Consider the following 14,772-nt stretch of genomic DNA (forward strand, 5'->3'; position numbering starts at 1 on the left):
CCTTATATGTCTCTAATAGACCATCATCTTTTAAGGTAAAAATGGACAAATGACTGAAGCAGATGTTGTGTGACGCAATTGGACAGTAGGGTTAGTTTTAAATTGTTCTATCAAACAGACCACATGGAGACAATGATTGAGTGGTGGTCTTGTCAGGGGAAAAGTTTGTTTACTTGCGAACCAGGGGCACAGGGATCAATCTTTGTCCCTGAATGGTTAGGCCCAAGACACACCCACTATTGGGCCTCGTGCCTCTTTATCGTTGAAATGGTGAGCTACGGACACGTAATGTCAGTCTACCCCTCCACCCCCCACAGTTTGCTGGAGAAGAGGTTGCGACAATCAATCGGGCTGCTATGTTGCCAACAGCAACCCGCAGTTAAATTCTTAAAGGATTCCAGAAGGGAAGGGTGAGGTGAAACACTTTGGAAGGAGTAATTAGACAAGGACGTATTCACTGAACGGCATAACATTAGGAAGTTCTGAGGAACAAAGGGACCTTGGAGTGTGTGTCTGAAGGCAGAGGGGCATGTTAGTGGGGTGGTGAAAAAGGCATGTGGGACACTTGCCTTTATCAATCAAAGCATAGATTACAAAAGTAGGGAGATCATGTTGGAGTTGTATAGAACCTTGGTGAGGCCACAGCTGGAGTACTGTGTGCAGTTTTGGTCACCACGTTACAAGAAGGATGTGATTGCATTGGATGGGGTGCAGAGGAGATTCACCAGGATGTTGCCTGGGATAAAACATTTAAGTTATGAAGAGAGTTGGATTGACTTGGGTTGTTTTTGTTGGAGCAGAGAAGACTGAGGGGCGACCTGATCGAGGTGTACAAGGTTATGAGGGGCATGGACAGAGTGGATAGGGAGCAGCTGTTCCCCTTAGTTGAAGGGTCAGTCAGGAGGGGAGACAAGTTCAAGGTGAGGGGCAGGAGGTTTAGGGAGGATGTGAGGAAAAACCTTTTTACCCAGAGGGTGGTGACGGTCTGGAATGTGCTGCCTGGGAGGGTGGTGGAGGCGGGTTGCCTCATATCCTTTAAAAAGTACCTGGATGAGCACTTGACACGTCATAACATTCAAGGCTATGGGCCAAATGCTGGTAAATGGGATTAGGTCGGTAGGTCAAGTGTTTGTCACATGTCGGTGCAGACTCGATGGGCCGAAGGGCCTCTTCTGCACTGTGTGATTCTGTGAAAGGCGGGGTGGCTGTGAGGAAGGGGGCTTTGAGGGATAGAAAGAGGGCAGGAGATTGAAACAGAGGATATACGATCCGGGAAAGGGGCGGCAGTGGAGTGGGGGAGTGTGGTGGTTTATGGTGGTGGCTGACAGCAGTGCTGTAATGTAGGGTCAATGTATTTTAAATTATTTTAAATTGTAGTGTGCTGTTATCCCTTTAAGGGCTACCTGTTAGACCACATATATACCTACCTGGTTTTCCTGAGTGCAGCTAGTACAGTCTCTCATAGGGCAAATGAATGTTTTAGAAGGGGACTCAGAGTTAAAATTCTTTATCTACAAATGCAAAGGCCCAATGCCAGTTTCAGGCAGGGACCTGGATGCCTTTTCTTTTTGCCTATACCAATATAGTGGGCTATACACCATTTGGCTCATAATGAGCTTGTACTTCCTGCCTGCCACACCGGAGGTTTAGGCCAAAAAAATACATGTGGTGCCACAAAATTTCTGTTTCCAAGGTCAACTGGCTTTCACCTATCCTGCTATTAATTTAAAAGAAATATATTATTTCTTCCTTCACAGGATGGGGCTTCTCTGGCATTTACTGCCCATTCCTAGCTGACCTTGAGAAGATGGTGTAAGCCTCTCAACCCCTTGTGGCAAGAACAAGAGCATGCATTTATGTCCAATAACATCTTTAATATAGAAAACATCCCAAGGCACTTTACAGAGGGGCTAGAAAATAACGAATAAGATCATTTAACGAGTAACTGTCGAGCCATGGAAGGAGAGTTAGGAGAGGTGACTGAAAACATTGCCATGAGAAATGCTGCATCTGTTTCAAGCAAGATTACATGCTTACATAGTCTGGTATTGCATCCGATTCCTCATCATAGTACTCTTCATAATCTTCATCATCAGATAGTCTCTTTACTGTAGCAGCTCTTACCTTAAAGAAACAGAAACACGAGTAATGTGTTGAAGTAACACAAGCACATAAATAGGTGCCAGGGATTTATTTTACTCTGCACTGAAAGTTTTGAATTTTGAGCTGCAACATTTCTGCAAAGCTAAATACCTGAGCCTTTTGACAAGTAATATACTGTTATGGCCTTAGTGATGTTCACTAACTACTTCTGTAAGGTTCCACATTGTGTTGTATTGCTTTACACAGAATATTGCGCATTAGTAAAACAGATAATTGATATATTATAAGCCAAAATCAAGTGCTAAGTTATACACCAGAGCACAAACTGCAATGGGATGACAAGCAAATCTGTTTTTAGTGATGTAGGTTGAGGGCTAAGTATTGACATAGTCAAAACTCCCCTTCTCGTAATGCTGCCAAGAGGGTAGACTCCATTTAATGTCTCATTTGAAAGACACCATATCCAAGGTGTCCACAGAACTCCCTCAGTATTGCACTGAACACTTGGCTGAAAATGGTTCAGGTCTCCAAAGCCAGTTGGCAGCGCTACATCTCTAACTTTGCACCCAATTGGGTAGGGGTTGGAAATTGCCCTCCTGGACTGCAGGCCATTTCAGGAATTACAATGTCCATGTATTAACTCTGCAGCAATGAAGTTTACAAATGACTTACAGATTAAGGACTGTGAAAAACTTTCTAAGCAAGATTCCGGTATGTCAATCCCTTTAGATTGATTCAACCTTTATTGGTTTCTTAGTATTTTTCCTTTAGTACCCTGTGCATTTCTATTTCCGTGCAATTATCTAAAAAAATAAATCCATTAATTCTAACCTGAACATAATAATCTGATGGTGTGCCAATTATTGCCCACTAAAGTAGGCAGGAAAATATGATAGACATCCCCCGAGATCTCTGGTGCAAATTACTCGGGCTAATGGATAATTGGTGCAGTTTCACACTTATCCCACACATAAAGGGTGTAGGTTTCAATTCATAGGAGAACCAATCTGTTTATGGAAACTGCTTTTTTCTGTCATGACAACCAGGTGAAATGTCGCGAGATAGTCCAAGTCAAAACTCCAATCAAAACTGAATTTCTTTCCCATCTCTGCTGTGTTCTTGTTGCAATTTGTCAAAACGCAAGTGGAGTTGCATTTTTGATTGGAGTAAATTAAAGGCAAAAATAAAAATCCTACACATTAAGCACTAAATGGACTGACACATTGGCACCAAATGAGATTTTCCAGAACATTAACAAAATACAAAACGCGGGCTTAACAGTAAACATTCGCAAACATAAACCTTGGATTTGCCTTCCCCTTTAAAGAATTGCACTTTCATTCAGGATTAATTAAACTTTTTAGCCTACATGTATCAATAGGAAGCTTACTCTTCTTTTCCCATTAGCAGAGATATTTTCTCCCCCCCATAGCTTTATAAAGCTGACTTCTGAAAGGTTATTACAGTTCCTCAATGGGATATTGGCAATACCTAGCTTATTCTTGGGTAACCAATGGTCATGATAATATCAGGTAGAGATCTGATCAATGAAATAGCTTTATAATGATTTACTGTGTATTAAATATTGAAGACCCTAAGAATCTGGGGACCAGATGGCACATGTTCACCAGGAATGTGGTTGAGGGGCTGGGAAGCATGTGCACCAAGTCCTGGCCTCAGAGCCTGGTTGACACTGCAATTCCACCCACTCCAAATTCAGCTCCTTATGTCTTGAGGGGTGGGACTAGGAAAATCAAATCTCTTCATCCCCGACGTCCCAGCAACCTGAGTGCTCAGGTGAAGCAAAGCATCTGAAGATTCCCTAATAGAAAATACCTGGTCTATCTTTAAAATCTGCCCCTTGATTTAGGCTGAATGGGCCCAAATAAGTATGATTGTGCCAGGGCTCCACTTGAGGCCAATAGTGCTGTTGGCACTGGCCAAACCCACGCTTATCAGGTGACTTTTCCCCGACCCCAGATACTTCAGAAAGGTCAGAAGTGGAAGCCACATGTGACTGCTCATTCACTAAACCCAGCAGAAGAGCAGACGCATGCATTTTAAGTGTCTGATTGATCAAACCATCCAATAGTGAAGGCTTGCTGATTTTAATCAATGTAGCTATAGGTCATTCCAGATCACATGGTATAAAACGCATTTTGTGTGTGTGTGTGTGTGTGTGTGTGTGTGTCAGGGTAGGACTGGTGACTTCTGCAGAGAACTCCCTTGTTTCATTCCCCTAGGTACCGATTACATCTTTTCCCTGGTGACAGTCTAAGAATAAGCCAGTCTGTTCACAACCTTGGTGTCATGTTTGATTCCAAGATGAGCTTCCGACCTCATATCTGTGCCATTACTGAGACTGCCTATTTCCACCTCCATTGCATTGCCTGCCTTTATCCATCTCAGCTCATCCGCTGCTGAAACCCTCATTCGTTTACTTGTTACCTCTAGACACGTCTATTCCAATGCACTCCTGGCTGGTCTCCTACATTTTAGCCTCCGTAAACTTGAGGTCATCCAGAACTCTGCTGCCTGCGTTTTAGCTTGCAGCTAGTCCCGTTCCCTATCACTGCTGTGCTCACTGACTGACACTGGCTCCCGGTCAATCAGCACCTTGATTTTAAGATTAACATTCTGGTTTTCAAATCCTTCCGTGGCCTCGCCACTCAATCCCCTCCACCCCCAGACAACCCTCCATGATATCTGTGCTCTTCAAGCTTTAGCCTCTTGTGCATCCCCATTTTAAAAGCTCCACCACTGATGGCCAGGCCTTCAATTGCCAGGGCCCCAAGCTCTGGAATTCCCTCCCTACACCCTCTCTACCTCTACCTCCCTTTCCTCCTTTGTGATTCCTCTTAAAACCTACCTCTTTGACCAAGCTTTTGGCCACTGACCTAATATCTCCTTGGGCAGGATTTTCCGCTCGGCGCACAGGCACACGCCCGACATGCCCGAGTGTGGAATAGAGCGTGATGACGTGGGGCAAGTGTCCCGATATTGTCGTGCACTTGAGCGATATTTCAGTCGGTGGGCGCAGTGGGCCCACCGAAAATTAAGAGGCCTAGTAAGGCCATTAATCAACCTGTATTTTTCACTGCCTGTCCAACAGGCGGACGGGTGAATCAGCCAAGGAGCCTTTGGATTTTTTAGGAAACCACATCCACGGGCTGGATGAGGTTTCTGTAATTAAATTTTAAACATTAAAATTTTTGGGCAGGATTTTTCAAATATACATGTTAAGGTGATTGAGTCTGCTGTGTGGATGTTTTTTCTGGATTTTTAAACACTTCATCGATTGGTTTAAAATACTTCAGCTCCCTGAGGCAGCTCTCTGTCTTCAGGGGGCTTTCAGTGCGTGCTCCCCAGCATGAGCAGACTTTTGACGCTTGCCCTCTTCCCACCCTTGCCCTGGCCAACGCTGAGCTTCTCAGTGCCCCCTTCACGCTGGCTGGCTGTTATTTGGCGGTCGGGGCCGATCATGGGCATCAGGCCGTTTCTCGGCTGCTCCTGGGTTCACCCACTGCACCGAAAATCCTGCCCCTTACATGGTTCAGTGTCCTGCTTTTCTCTCAATGCTCCCCTGGAGTGCTTTGCGACATTTCATTACGTTAAAGGCGCTATGTAAATGGAAGTTTGTTGTTATTGTTGTTTGTCTGCTGCAACTGTTAAAGCCACAGAAACCACAACCTCCGAACCCGAGAGATTTGTGAAGCTTTATCTGAAGTGCCACAAGTTATAATTGCTTTCACTGCTGTGGTTTATTTAGACAGATGGGTCTAGAATTGTTCCCCTTTCCTCAATTTGCACCACCAGCCCTGGTTCTAAACTAATTTTAGACAGCATGTCTGAATCACAGGCTTTAATGAGGGCACCTGAGAATTCAGAACTGCCTCCTTCTGCTAAAGGTAAGCTGATACTTAACGGTTTTCTTTACAGAAACAAAAGTGAGAATATTCCTGCCACATGAGAAATCAAAGTAATGATTTTTGTTACTTAAATACTTATAACAGCCAAGTAAACAAACAAGCAAATGAATTGACCTGGGTTTGATTTCTGTCCATTGCTCTGTTAGCTAATCTTGATGAAGTAGCGGTGGGGGATTCAGCCATTCTAGTGTGGGGAGGGGGTGATGCACTGGCTGCTGCTGACTCCTCAGTAAAAGTTCAGTACAGAAGTGTTTGGGGGGTGACCAACGCTGATGCTCAACACTTCATAGAGCATTAAGGGCTTTGTGATAGGAGGTGGAACAAAGGAGATGGAAAGGCATGCTAGGTTTAATCCTTAAAAAAACACTGATGACACAGATGGGAATATGGGCCCAATTTTCTGTCCGGTTGCCAAAGGAAGATGTGAAGCAGATGAAGGGTTCTTCCCAGGAATAGAAGGCAAATTCGGAGGAAAGGTTACCCACCATCCCCAACCCATTCATGCGCACATGCTGGTGGCCAGTTCAAATTGAGAAAAGCACAACTCTCTGGTCGTTATCACAGGAACTTGGCCACTGATGGTGCAAGGATTGAAGAGATTGAAAAAAAGAATTTTAATGCCTTTCATGGCCACAGGATGATCCAAAGTGCTTTACAGCCCATGAATTTTTGAAGTAAAGTCATTGATGTAATGTAGGAAATGTAACAGCTAATTTGTGAAATGCTACTTCCACAAACAGCAATCTGCTAATGACCAGGTCATCTCTTTTTTTATTTGTAAAACCTGATGTTTGTTGATAAATAAATATTTGGTGTGACAGAAAAGAACTGTCTCCTGTTCTTCTTCCAATCACGTCATGGGATCTTTCCACCAGAGAGGGGAGACCGGGCCTCAGTTTAATGCCTCATCCAAAAGACTGAGACAGTGCAGCATTCTCTTGGTAGTGCATTGCTGTGTCAGCCTGGAGATGAGGGTAAAAGCTGATTTTAAAAAGTTGTAAATGAAAGAGAGAAATGTTACAATTCCCATAGAAACATTCAAAAAGATATTTGAATTCCTAGTGACCGAATTAAAGGAATCGCATGACAGGATTTCAAGTTTTAAGACTTTTACCATAACAACCAAACTAAAAGCTACATTGACTAAACATTAGAGTAGGCAACTGGTGTATATGAAGCTTCCAGCATGCTCTGCACAATTACAGTCTTTAAAGGACATAGACCACACACAGCCCAGCTTCCAACAGGTTCACATCTCTCTGTTTCGCCAAGTCGAATGTCAAATGACCATTGAATGGCACTTCCAGAGCGCCTGGAAACTGGAGTGTTTCAGAGAATTCTCAAATGACTATTAGCAGTAAGGCCCACTCCAGCGATTTCTCCTCCCACCCTTGCCGGGGCAAATCTTCCAGAGTGTTTAGAATGCCACGGGAGGCACCTCTTTAACCAAAAACCACCTTCCCTCCTGAATTCTGCCTGGTAGTTCACGGAAAGACAATACACTCCTCTCTTCACCCTTCTGTCTCTATGAGGCTTCTCTCTCTTTCTGTCCAAAACCTCTGAGACACAAACTCTGTCCAGTTAGCCCAGCTGCGATTGCCTTTGTTTTCAGGTGTGAACATTTTGCACCTTGCTTTCATTAAGTTCAAACTGTCCCCATGGTAACCGAGCCACCTGGGCTTTTTGTTGAGCAGAATTCATAGCAGATCATATGACCCTCTTCACTACTCCATTTGACCTTGAATTAAAGAGACAGTTCCAAAACATACTCTTACACAACTTTGCATTCATAAAATAAAGGAGAGATATTGAAGCATTTCCTGTGATCTGTAACACACTATATGAAGGAGACTACAAATATGAACACAAGCTTGCCTCATGAATAGGGTGTAATGTTTCAAATGCGTCAGGCACTATTCAGTTTAAAGACTTAAACATGGACCTTACTTCAATTTGTTTTAACCATTTCTTGAGATGAGGCTTTTACTTTGGGTAGGGAGTAAGTACCTTCCACAAGGGTTCAGTAGTCTGTGGGCTGACTCAATGGTCCTACAGAAAAGGGCCTTTATGATACATCCTTTATAATTGCACCATATATGAACAAAATACACCAACTTAATACACTACCTTAAGTCTGTAATGAAATTATTAGTGTTTATGTTACAAATAAGGCTAAATTATAAAATATAATAACTTTGTGACTAAAAGAAAATTTTAAAGCAAGCTCAGCAAGCATGAACAAGTACAAAGCATGTTAGCATTTTGCTGGCATACTCCTGTAAAATATTCATCTATCTTTCTATCTATTTTGCCTTTTCAAATACTGATCATTTTAATTTCACTTCTGATTTCCAAAATTCATGTTTTCAACCTCTGCAAACCATGTGATTTAAACAATACCAGTCAGTGCTTTTTCTTATAGCTAACAAAATAAATGCACACAAGTTAAGACAGAAACTATTTGAACACATTTCAGAAATACTGCACGGGTTGAATATTTCAAGTCACTAAAATAACTATAAATACCCTTATTTCTTTTCTCCTTCCATCCCGCTCACAGTGGGAAATGTTTCTACATTAAAGGTGCTCTACAACTGCAAGTTTTTGTTGTGGTAAGTTGTGCAGGTCATATTTATTGGCCTATGCCTGTCTCTATGTCTCCTAATTCCTCCTCCACTGCATATTCTCTTATTCAGTTCCTGTCACCGTGTCTCTAGAGATTCTGTGCCTGTCAATAAACCATTAACCTGGAGCTCTGTTCCCAGACAATCAGAGCTCCTTAACTTGTTTCTAATCCAATGTACTCATGCACAGCATTAAAAAAAAACACAGACCTGACTTGCTTCTAATGAGTTTTATTTTGAAAAAGGTATGAACTCATCAGTTGCTGGATTGCTTTTCATTCCACATTGTTCACTCCAGTGAACAGGAATTTCTGAGGAATCCTGGTTACGATAAGGTTGAAGTCATGGCTTGACAAAGCCAAAATGTAAAAATTACAAGGACACAAGACATGTTTGCTCAAACCAACTGATTTATTAGGCAATAATTGAACAATCGACAAGCCATCATCACCATTTAAGGTAATAATAATGTTATGGGTCTCAGTTGGGCAGATCCATGCCCTTTGTCTTCCTTGATTGAAATGTTAGATCCTTGGAGCCCAGTTAAGTGCTGAAATGGAAGGCTCAACAACATCCTCCCTGACAGAGGTGTCGGAAGAGCAGTGCTCTGACACGAGTCAGAAATCTGTCCAAGAGACTCACTGGAGGGGATGATCTAATCCAACCATTATCTGTTCTTGATGGTGCCTGTTTTTAAATCGACCATATTCTCAAGCAATGCTCGGTGTTCAGAATGTCTGAACATTATTATCTGCAATTGTTGCAATTCCTTGAGGTGGGTCAGATACCCAGGTGGCTTCTGAGGTCCCTTTGTCAAGGGAAATAATGCCCTGGATTCTGAAAAGAAAAAAAAGACTGATTATTTTCCTATTTTGGTGAATTACTAGTCTCAATATTTTCCACCTTAATTGACCATTTTACAAATCAGCCAACCAATAGGGAATCAAAATTGTGTTACAACAGGGCAGACCAAATGGCAAAAGCAATTATGTTTGTCAATTAACTGTTATTTGGGATCTGTGTGCTGATTGCCTACAGGGATTTTGGCCGTCTTGTTCAGATACAGAAGCCTTTGTTTGGGACTCTACCTTCCTTGAGCTCTTCCTACAAGGCAGAACTGTCATGTAAATCATTCAGCTCTGGCTTTACATACTGGTCTGCTCTAGTTTCAGTCAGTGTCTAGAAGCTTGTAGTATGGTGATCTGGGTACAAACCCCTGGCTTTGTGACAATTCTGAGAAACAGGAAAACAGAATTCAGGCAACCGTTCCACAAGCCTCAGTTACTCCAAATTTATCATTGATAACATTGCAGAATTTAGTTAGGCTGTTTCAATGACTTTGTACTCCCAGAGGTAAGACAACACACATGTTCTCTCAATGGAAGTGCACGTTATGAAATTAACCCTTGTAACAGCAAAATTTACTTACAATTACCACTCCGGAGAAGTCTAAAGCGCCTCCATTTATCTTTAGTAATTTTGCCAAACTGACAAACCACTAGCAATATTTATATACCATTATTAATTAAATCTTATCTTGAAGGTATATGTCTAAGTTTTGTTAGCCCAATGACATGATATAAATAAATATTGAAACATCTGCATAATCAGGTGACCCTAAACACTGATGTACCAATGTGCCACAGACCAGCAGCTATGAGTTTTTTGATTGATGCCAACCTTGAAATTAGCAAAAACAAACCAGCAGCTTCAGAAAAGCTAATGCCTTAAATATACGCCGATGACATAAGAAAACAAATAATTACACTGTAAATGCAATGGGACATGTGCTTTTAACTAAAGTTACTTATATTGATCATGCAGAAGGAGATAAGGAATAAGTATATAAAAGACTGATGAAGAGGAAGTTTTAAAAGCACAAGGCTTATTTTCTTGGGGAGGAAGTACAGAGAGCATAACCCAATTGCAGAGAGTTAAAATTGGCATCAAAATGTGGTGTTTCTTCCAGTATTGTGGATTCTGCAGTGAATGTATTGTACTTTCTTATTTCAAAATAAATATTTCCACTCCCCAACGTGACCCATCTCTGTCCATGGTTGAAACCTTTACATATGCCAGGACAACGCCAGACTCGATAACTCAAATGCTTCCTTGCTGGCCTCATATCCTCCACTCTCCATAAACTCTAACTTATTCAAAACAGTGCCACCTGCATACTGTCCCATTTCAAGCTCTGCTTACCCATCGCACCTGAACTTGCTGACCTACCTTGATTCAGTGTCCCTCAAAGCATTAAATCTAATATCTGCATCTTTATATCACCCCCCACAGGCTCACCTCGATCTATTTCATAGTCTCTCCCTGTCCTATATAATCCCGCACCCAAACACTCCAATCCTGACCTTTTGTCCAATCCTTCCCTTAGCACACATTTATTTGCAGAATGTTCAGCTGCCTGGGTCCTACTCATCTGAATTCCTTCTGTAAACCCCTCCACTTCTCTCACCTTTTTTTTTTAAAGAACCTTGTCAAAACCCATTATTCTGAGTATTCAGCCTCCTATTCTCTCCATTCTTGGCTGACCTGTGAAGTGCTTGTGATTTTTTCTGAAGTTAAAAACACTACATGAATGCAGGCTGTTGTAAAAAGGGGACTTTTGCTTCATTTTGTTGAAAACCACTCTCCATTTGTCAATAAGGAATTATATACTTTTCATTACAGTTTAAAGCTTTTTCTGGCAGCAGGTTGACTACTGGGAGAAAGAAGTTCTAATTAATTATCTTTTCAAAATTGTTTAAGTAGGGGGATGCGCCTTTGGTCTTAGTAACTAAAGGACGTCAGCACTGTTGGTGACACAGTTGGAATTGTACACACTCCTACCACAGCTCCCACCCCATACAATTGCTGGGGCAGGGGTTTGCATTTTCGACACATCATTGCTTCCCCAAAAGCTCCTGTACAGTCAGAGGGGCACTCTATTCACTCTTCAGTGGGGGCATTTAAGGTAGTAATGCTACGGGTCTCATTTGGGCAGATCCATGCCTTTGCTTTCCTTGGATTGCAACTTTAGATTATTGGACCCCAATTAAGTGCTGAAATGGAAGACCCAGCAACAGCTGCATCCTCCCTGACAAAGGTGTCGGAAGAGCAGTGCTCTGACACGAGTCAAAAATCTGTCCAACAGACTCACTGGAGGGGATGACCTAATCCAACCATTACCTGTTCTTGATGGCGCCTGTTTTTAAATCGACCATATTCTCAAGCAATGCTCGGTGTTCAGAATGTCTGAACATTATCATCTGCAATTGTTGCAATTCCTTGAGTTGGGTCAGATAACCAGGCAGCTTCTGAGAACCTCTTGTCGACCTCTACAGTTTAATGTTCAGCCCAATCCAATCAATTCACTGACATATTCCACCATTGTAAACCACCCCTGTTCAGCCTGGTACTTTTCCTCCCCTTCAGTTCACACTGGCACAATTTAAACCTCCTCTGCTCCCTCTCCTGACCTAATTCATGTTGGCACTATTTTTTCTCTCTCTCTTATTCAAATTTATTTCTCTTTCTTCTTCATGCTGCTGCCCTCATCCCTTCTTCCCTGTTCATCCCCTCATGCCAACTGCATGTTGGCACCTTCCATTCCCTCATGTTGGTACCCTTCGTCTCATGTTGGCACCCCTCATCCGCTCTTGTTGGTGCCTTTTGTCCACTTCTCATGTTGGCACCCTTTGTTCCCTTATCTTGGCACTCTTTGTTCTCCTCCAACTCTTCCCTGTTCATGCTGCCACCCTTCATCCCTGTTCTCGCTGGCAATCTTTCCACCTCCCTAACCTTGCTCAGGTGTCTCAGCACTCCAGAATTCCTGAGAAGAGGAAGATTCTGGGAGCATTGTTGATTCTTATTTGTATATTTGTCTAGAAATGTCTAATACCCGCTGACTGTTAATATTAATGCCCATGGCAAATTCCCAATCTTGATGAAGATGCTGGAGAGACATCGAATGGAGGGCGAGTCACTGCGGCAGATGTAGAGGGAAGATCTGAGGGGTCATTAATCCCAGTCAAATTTGTGCACTTCTAAAGAGATGGGTACAGTGCCGCAGGGGAATTCTGGCAGTATGTGGGACAGACTTAACACGTGGGGTGGAAATAACTTCAAAACGGGAAACAACAGTAACACATTTTTAAATAAGCTACACTGAACAACACAACTGTCATATTAGTGCTACCTATAATGCAGTGGCATTTTAAATATATGAACAAATACCTGATTGCTCCTGCTCCAGTGATGATCCACTAGGAAGATAGTTGTCTTGACTGTGCATCACAGAGGCTGAGGGAAGGTTTCCCAGCATGCCATCCATCACCTACAGGTACAGGAAGGAAGATAGACCTCCACCCCAGTGGTGAACTCAGGTCTTCTGCAGTATACAAGTTTGTGACTGATGGATGTCCTGTGCCAGTGACACCTCATGCGCTTGATGTAAAATATATCAATCGCACTATTGGCAATAGCTGAGCTCCCCCTTTCCCTCACTCCCATCTCTTGAATCTGGCCCAGAAGAGCCAAGTCCCTTCCTCTGACCAGCACAGTTGTCATGCTTTCTCCATATTCTGTCAAAAAAAAAGATGGACGGAAGTGCTGTTGTCATCTGATTGTCTGATTGCTATTCGGATTTGTATTGTATGCTTCATTTTGGCATCATTTGACAGGTCTAGTTGCAAAATTACCTGGCTTTGTGGACATTAGTATCCTGTGACGACCAAGAAGCAGTCTGGTGTATAGTCAAAAGATCACAATCTGCCATGCTTAGCTTTTAATGGAGTCCGTTGGAGTGAGTGCGCAAACCATGCACACCACCTACCAGGAAACCATCCACAGTACAAAATCAGTCACGCCTCACTCAGCAAGTCAATCAACATCCATAATGTTTACCACATTGCAAGACACAAAGAGTGACCTTGAAACCAGTCATACAAATAGAAGATGTGAAAATTTGTACAAAGATTAGGTTAAATTTCTGCATATTTTGGTTCATACAGTTCTGCATGATGACTTACCATAGTGTGCAGTCTCCTCTTTTTTAATCTTACTTCCTTGGAGTTGACTGGTCTGCCCATCTGGCTATTTGATGGAGCAAATGTTTTCCTTTTGCCTGATCGGAGTTGTTGAGTAATGATCCCAGCATGCCTATTGTCAGTGCGAGGTTGCTCTTGGTAACCAGTGCTTTCAGATTCCACATCAGATAGATTGATTTCTGCGGTGCTGCACTCCCCAGGGTCATTGCTCTTGGTATTTTTCACTGCAATAACAACAGCCTTTGTTCATGTTTTCATTATTTAAATCTGCAACACTTTATATTACACAAGTGCAGCTTTCAGTGTTATTGATACTAATTTTGACCTGTGATGTTTTGCGTAAAGTATTAAAATACATGATTGTAGACTGATTGTAGAGCTTGGGATTTATATCAACGGTAATTACAGTAAAAACAATCAGAGTTATTTTTGTGTGTATGAAATGACAGGTAAAGAAATTCCTGTCAAAAATATTGCAGTTCTCAATCATAATATTTAATGCAGCACATACATTGTTTATTGAAGAAAGTACCCATGGAAGTAACCTTTCTCTTTGCTAGAAATTAGAACAGTAAGATGTGGAACGCACAATGATTTCAATGTTTTCTTGCTGCTTAGAGAAATCCTCATTTAAATGGTCACTCCATGGAACCTAGGTGCACACAAAGTGGGCTTGATATTCGTGAGCTGATACTGATCTCAGTACAGTTTGTAGGGTGGCCAGATGTCCGATTTTGTGCCGGACAGTATGGTTTTTAGCTGGTTGGCTACTGTCCGTAATGGATGGCTTAATATCTGATACCTTGACCCTTTGTCCACTTACCTTAGTAAAGCACTGGCAGGGATGTGTGCTCATTCCTTTCCTTGTCTGCAGCAGCCACCATGTGATGGAGAAGCAAAAGGCAAGTTTGTTTTAATACTCACCCCCACCCTCCTCATTGTCTCTCCAAAGCCGCCGAATCTCCCAACATGATGGTGTCACCACATATGTGATGTCACCCTCATACCTGGTGATGCCATCCCATTCGTGCTGACATCACCCTGCCCTGTGCCCAACCCCCTGTGTCACAACCGGTC

At 42.4% G+C, this 14,772-nt stretch overlaps 1 protein-coding gene across 2 annotated transcripts in view; it reads right to left on the bottom strand.

The window, feature by feature from the left end:
- LOC121290346 overlaps nucleotides 1-14,772 on the bottom strand; it is a 141,839-nt gene that overhangs the window by 88,294 nt on the left and 38,773 nt on the right. For both annotated transcript variants that reach the window (XM_041210697.1, XM_041210696.1), the window contains exons 3-4: nucleotides 13,678-13,919; nucleotides 2,038-2,124 (exon numbers count right to left, since the gene is read on the bottom strand). In XM_041210697.1, the coding sequence (XP_041066631.1) occupies nucleotides 2,038-2,124; nucleotides 13,678-13,919 (329 nt within the window). The remainder of the gene's footprint in view (nucleotides 1-2,037; nucleotides 2,125-13,677; nucleotides 13,920-14,772) is intronic.

Source organism: Carcharodon carcharias, chromosome 18 (assembly GCF_017639515.1).
Source record: "Carcharodon carcharias isolate sCarCar2 chromosome 18, sCarCar2.pri, whole genome shotgun sequence".
NCBI classification, from domain to species: Eukaryota; Metazoa; Chordata; class Chondrichthyes; order Lamniformes; family Lamnidae; genus Carcharodon; species Carcharodon carcharias.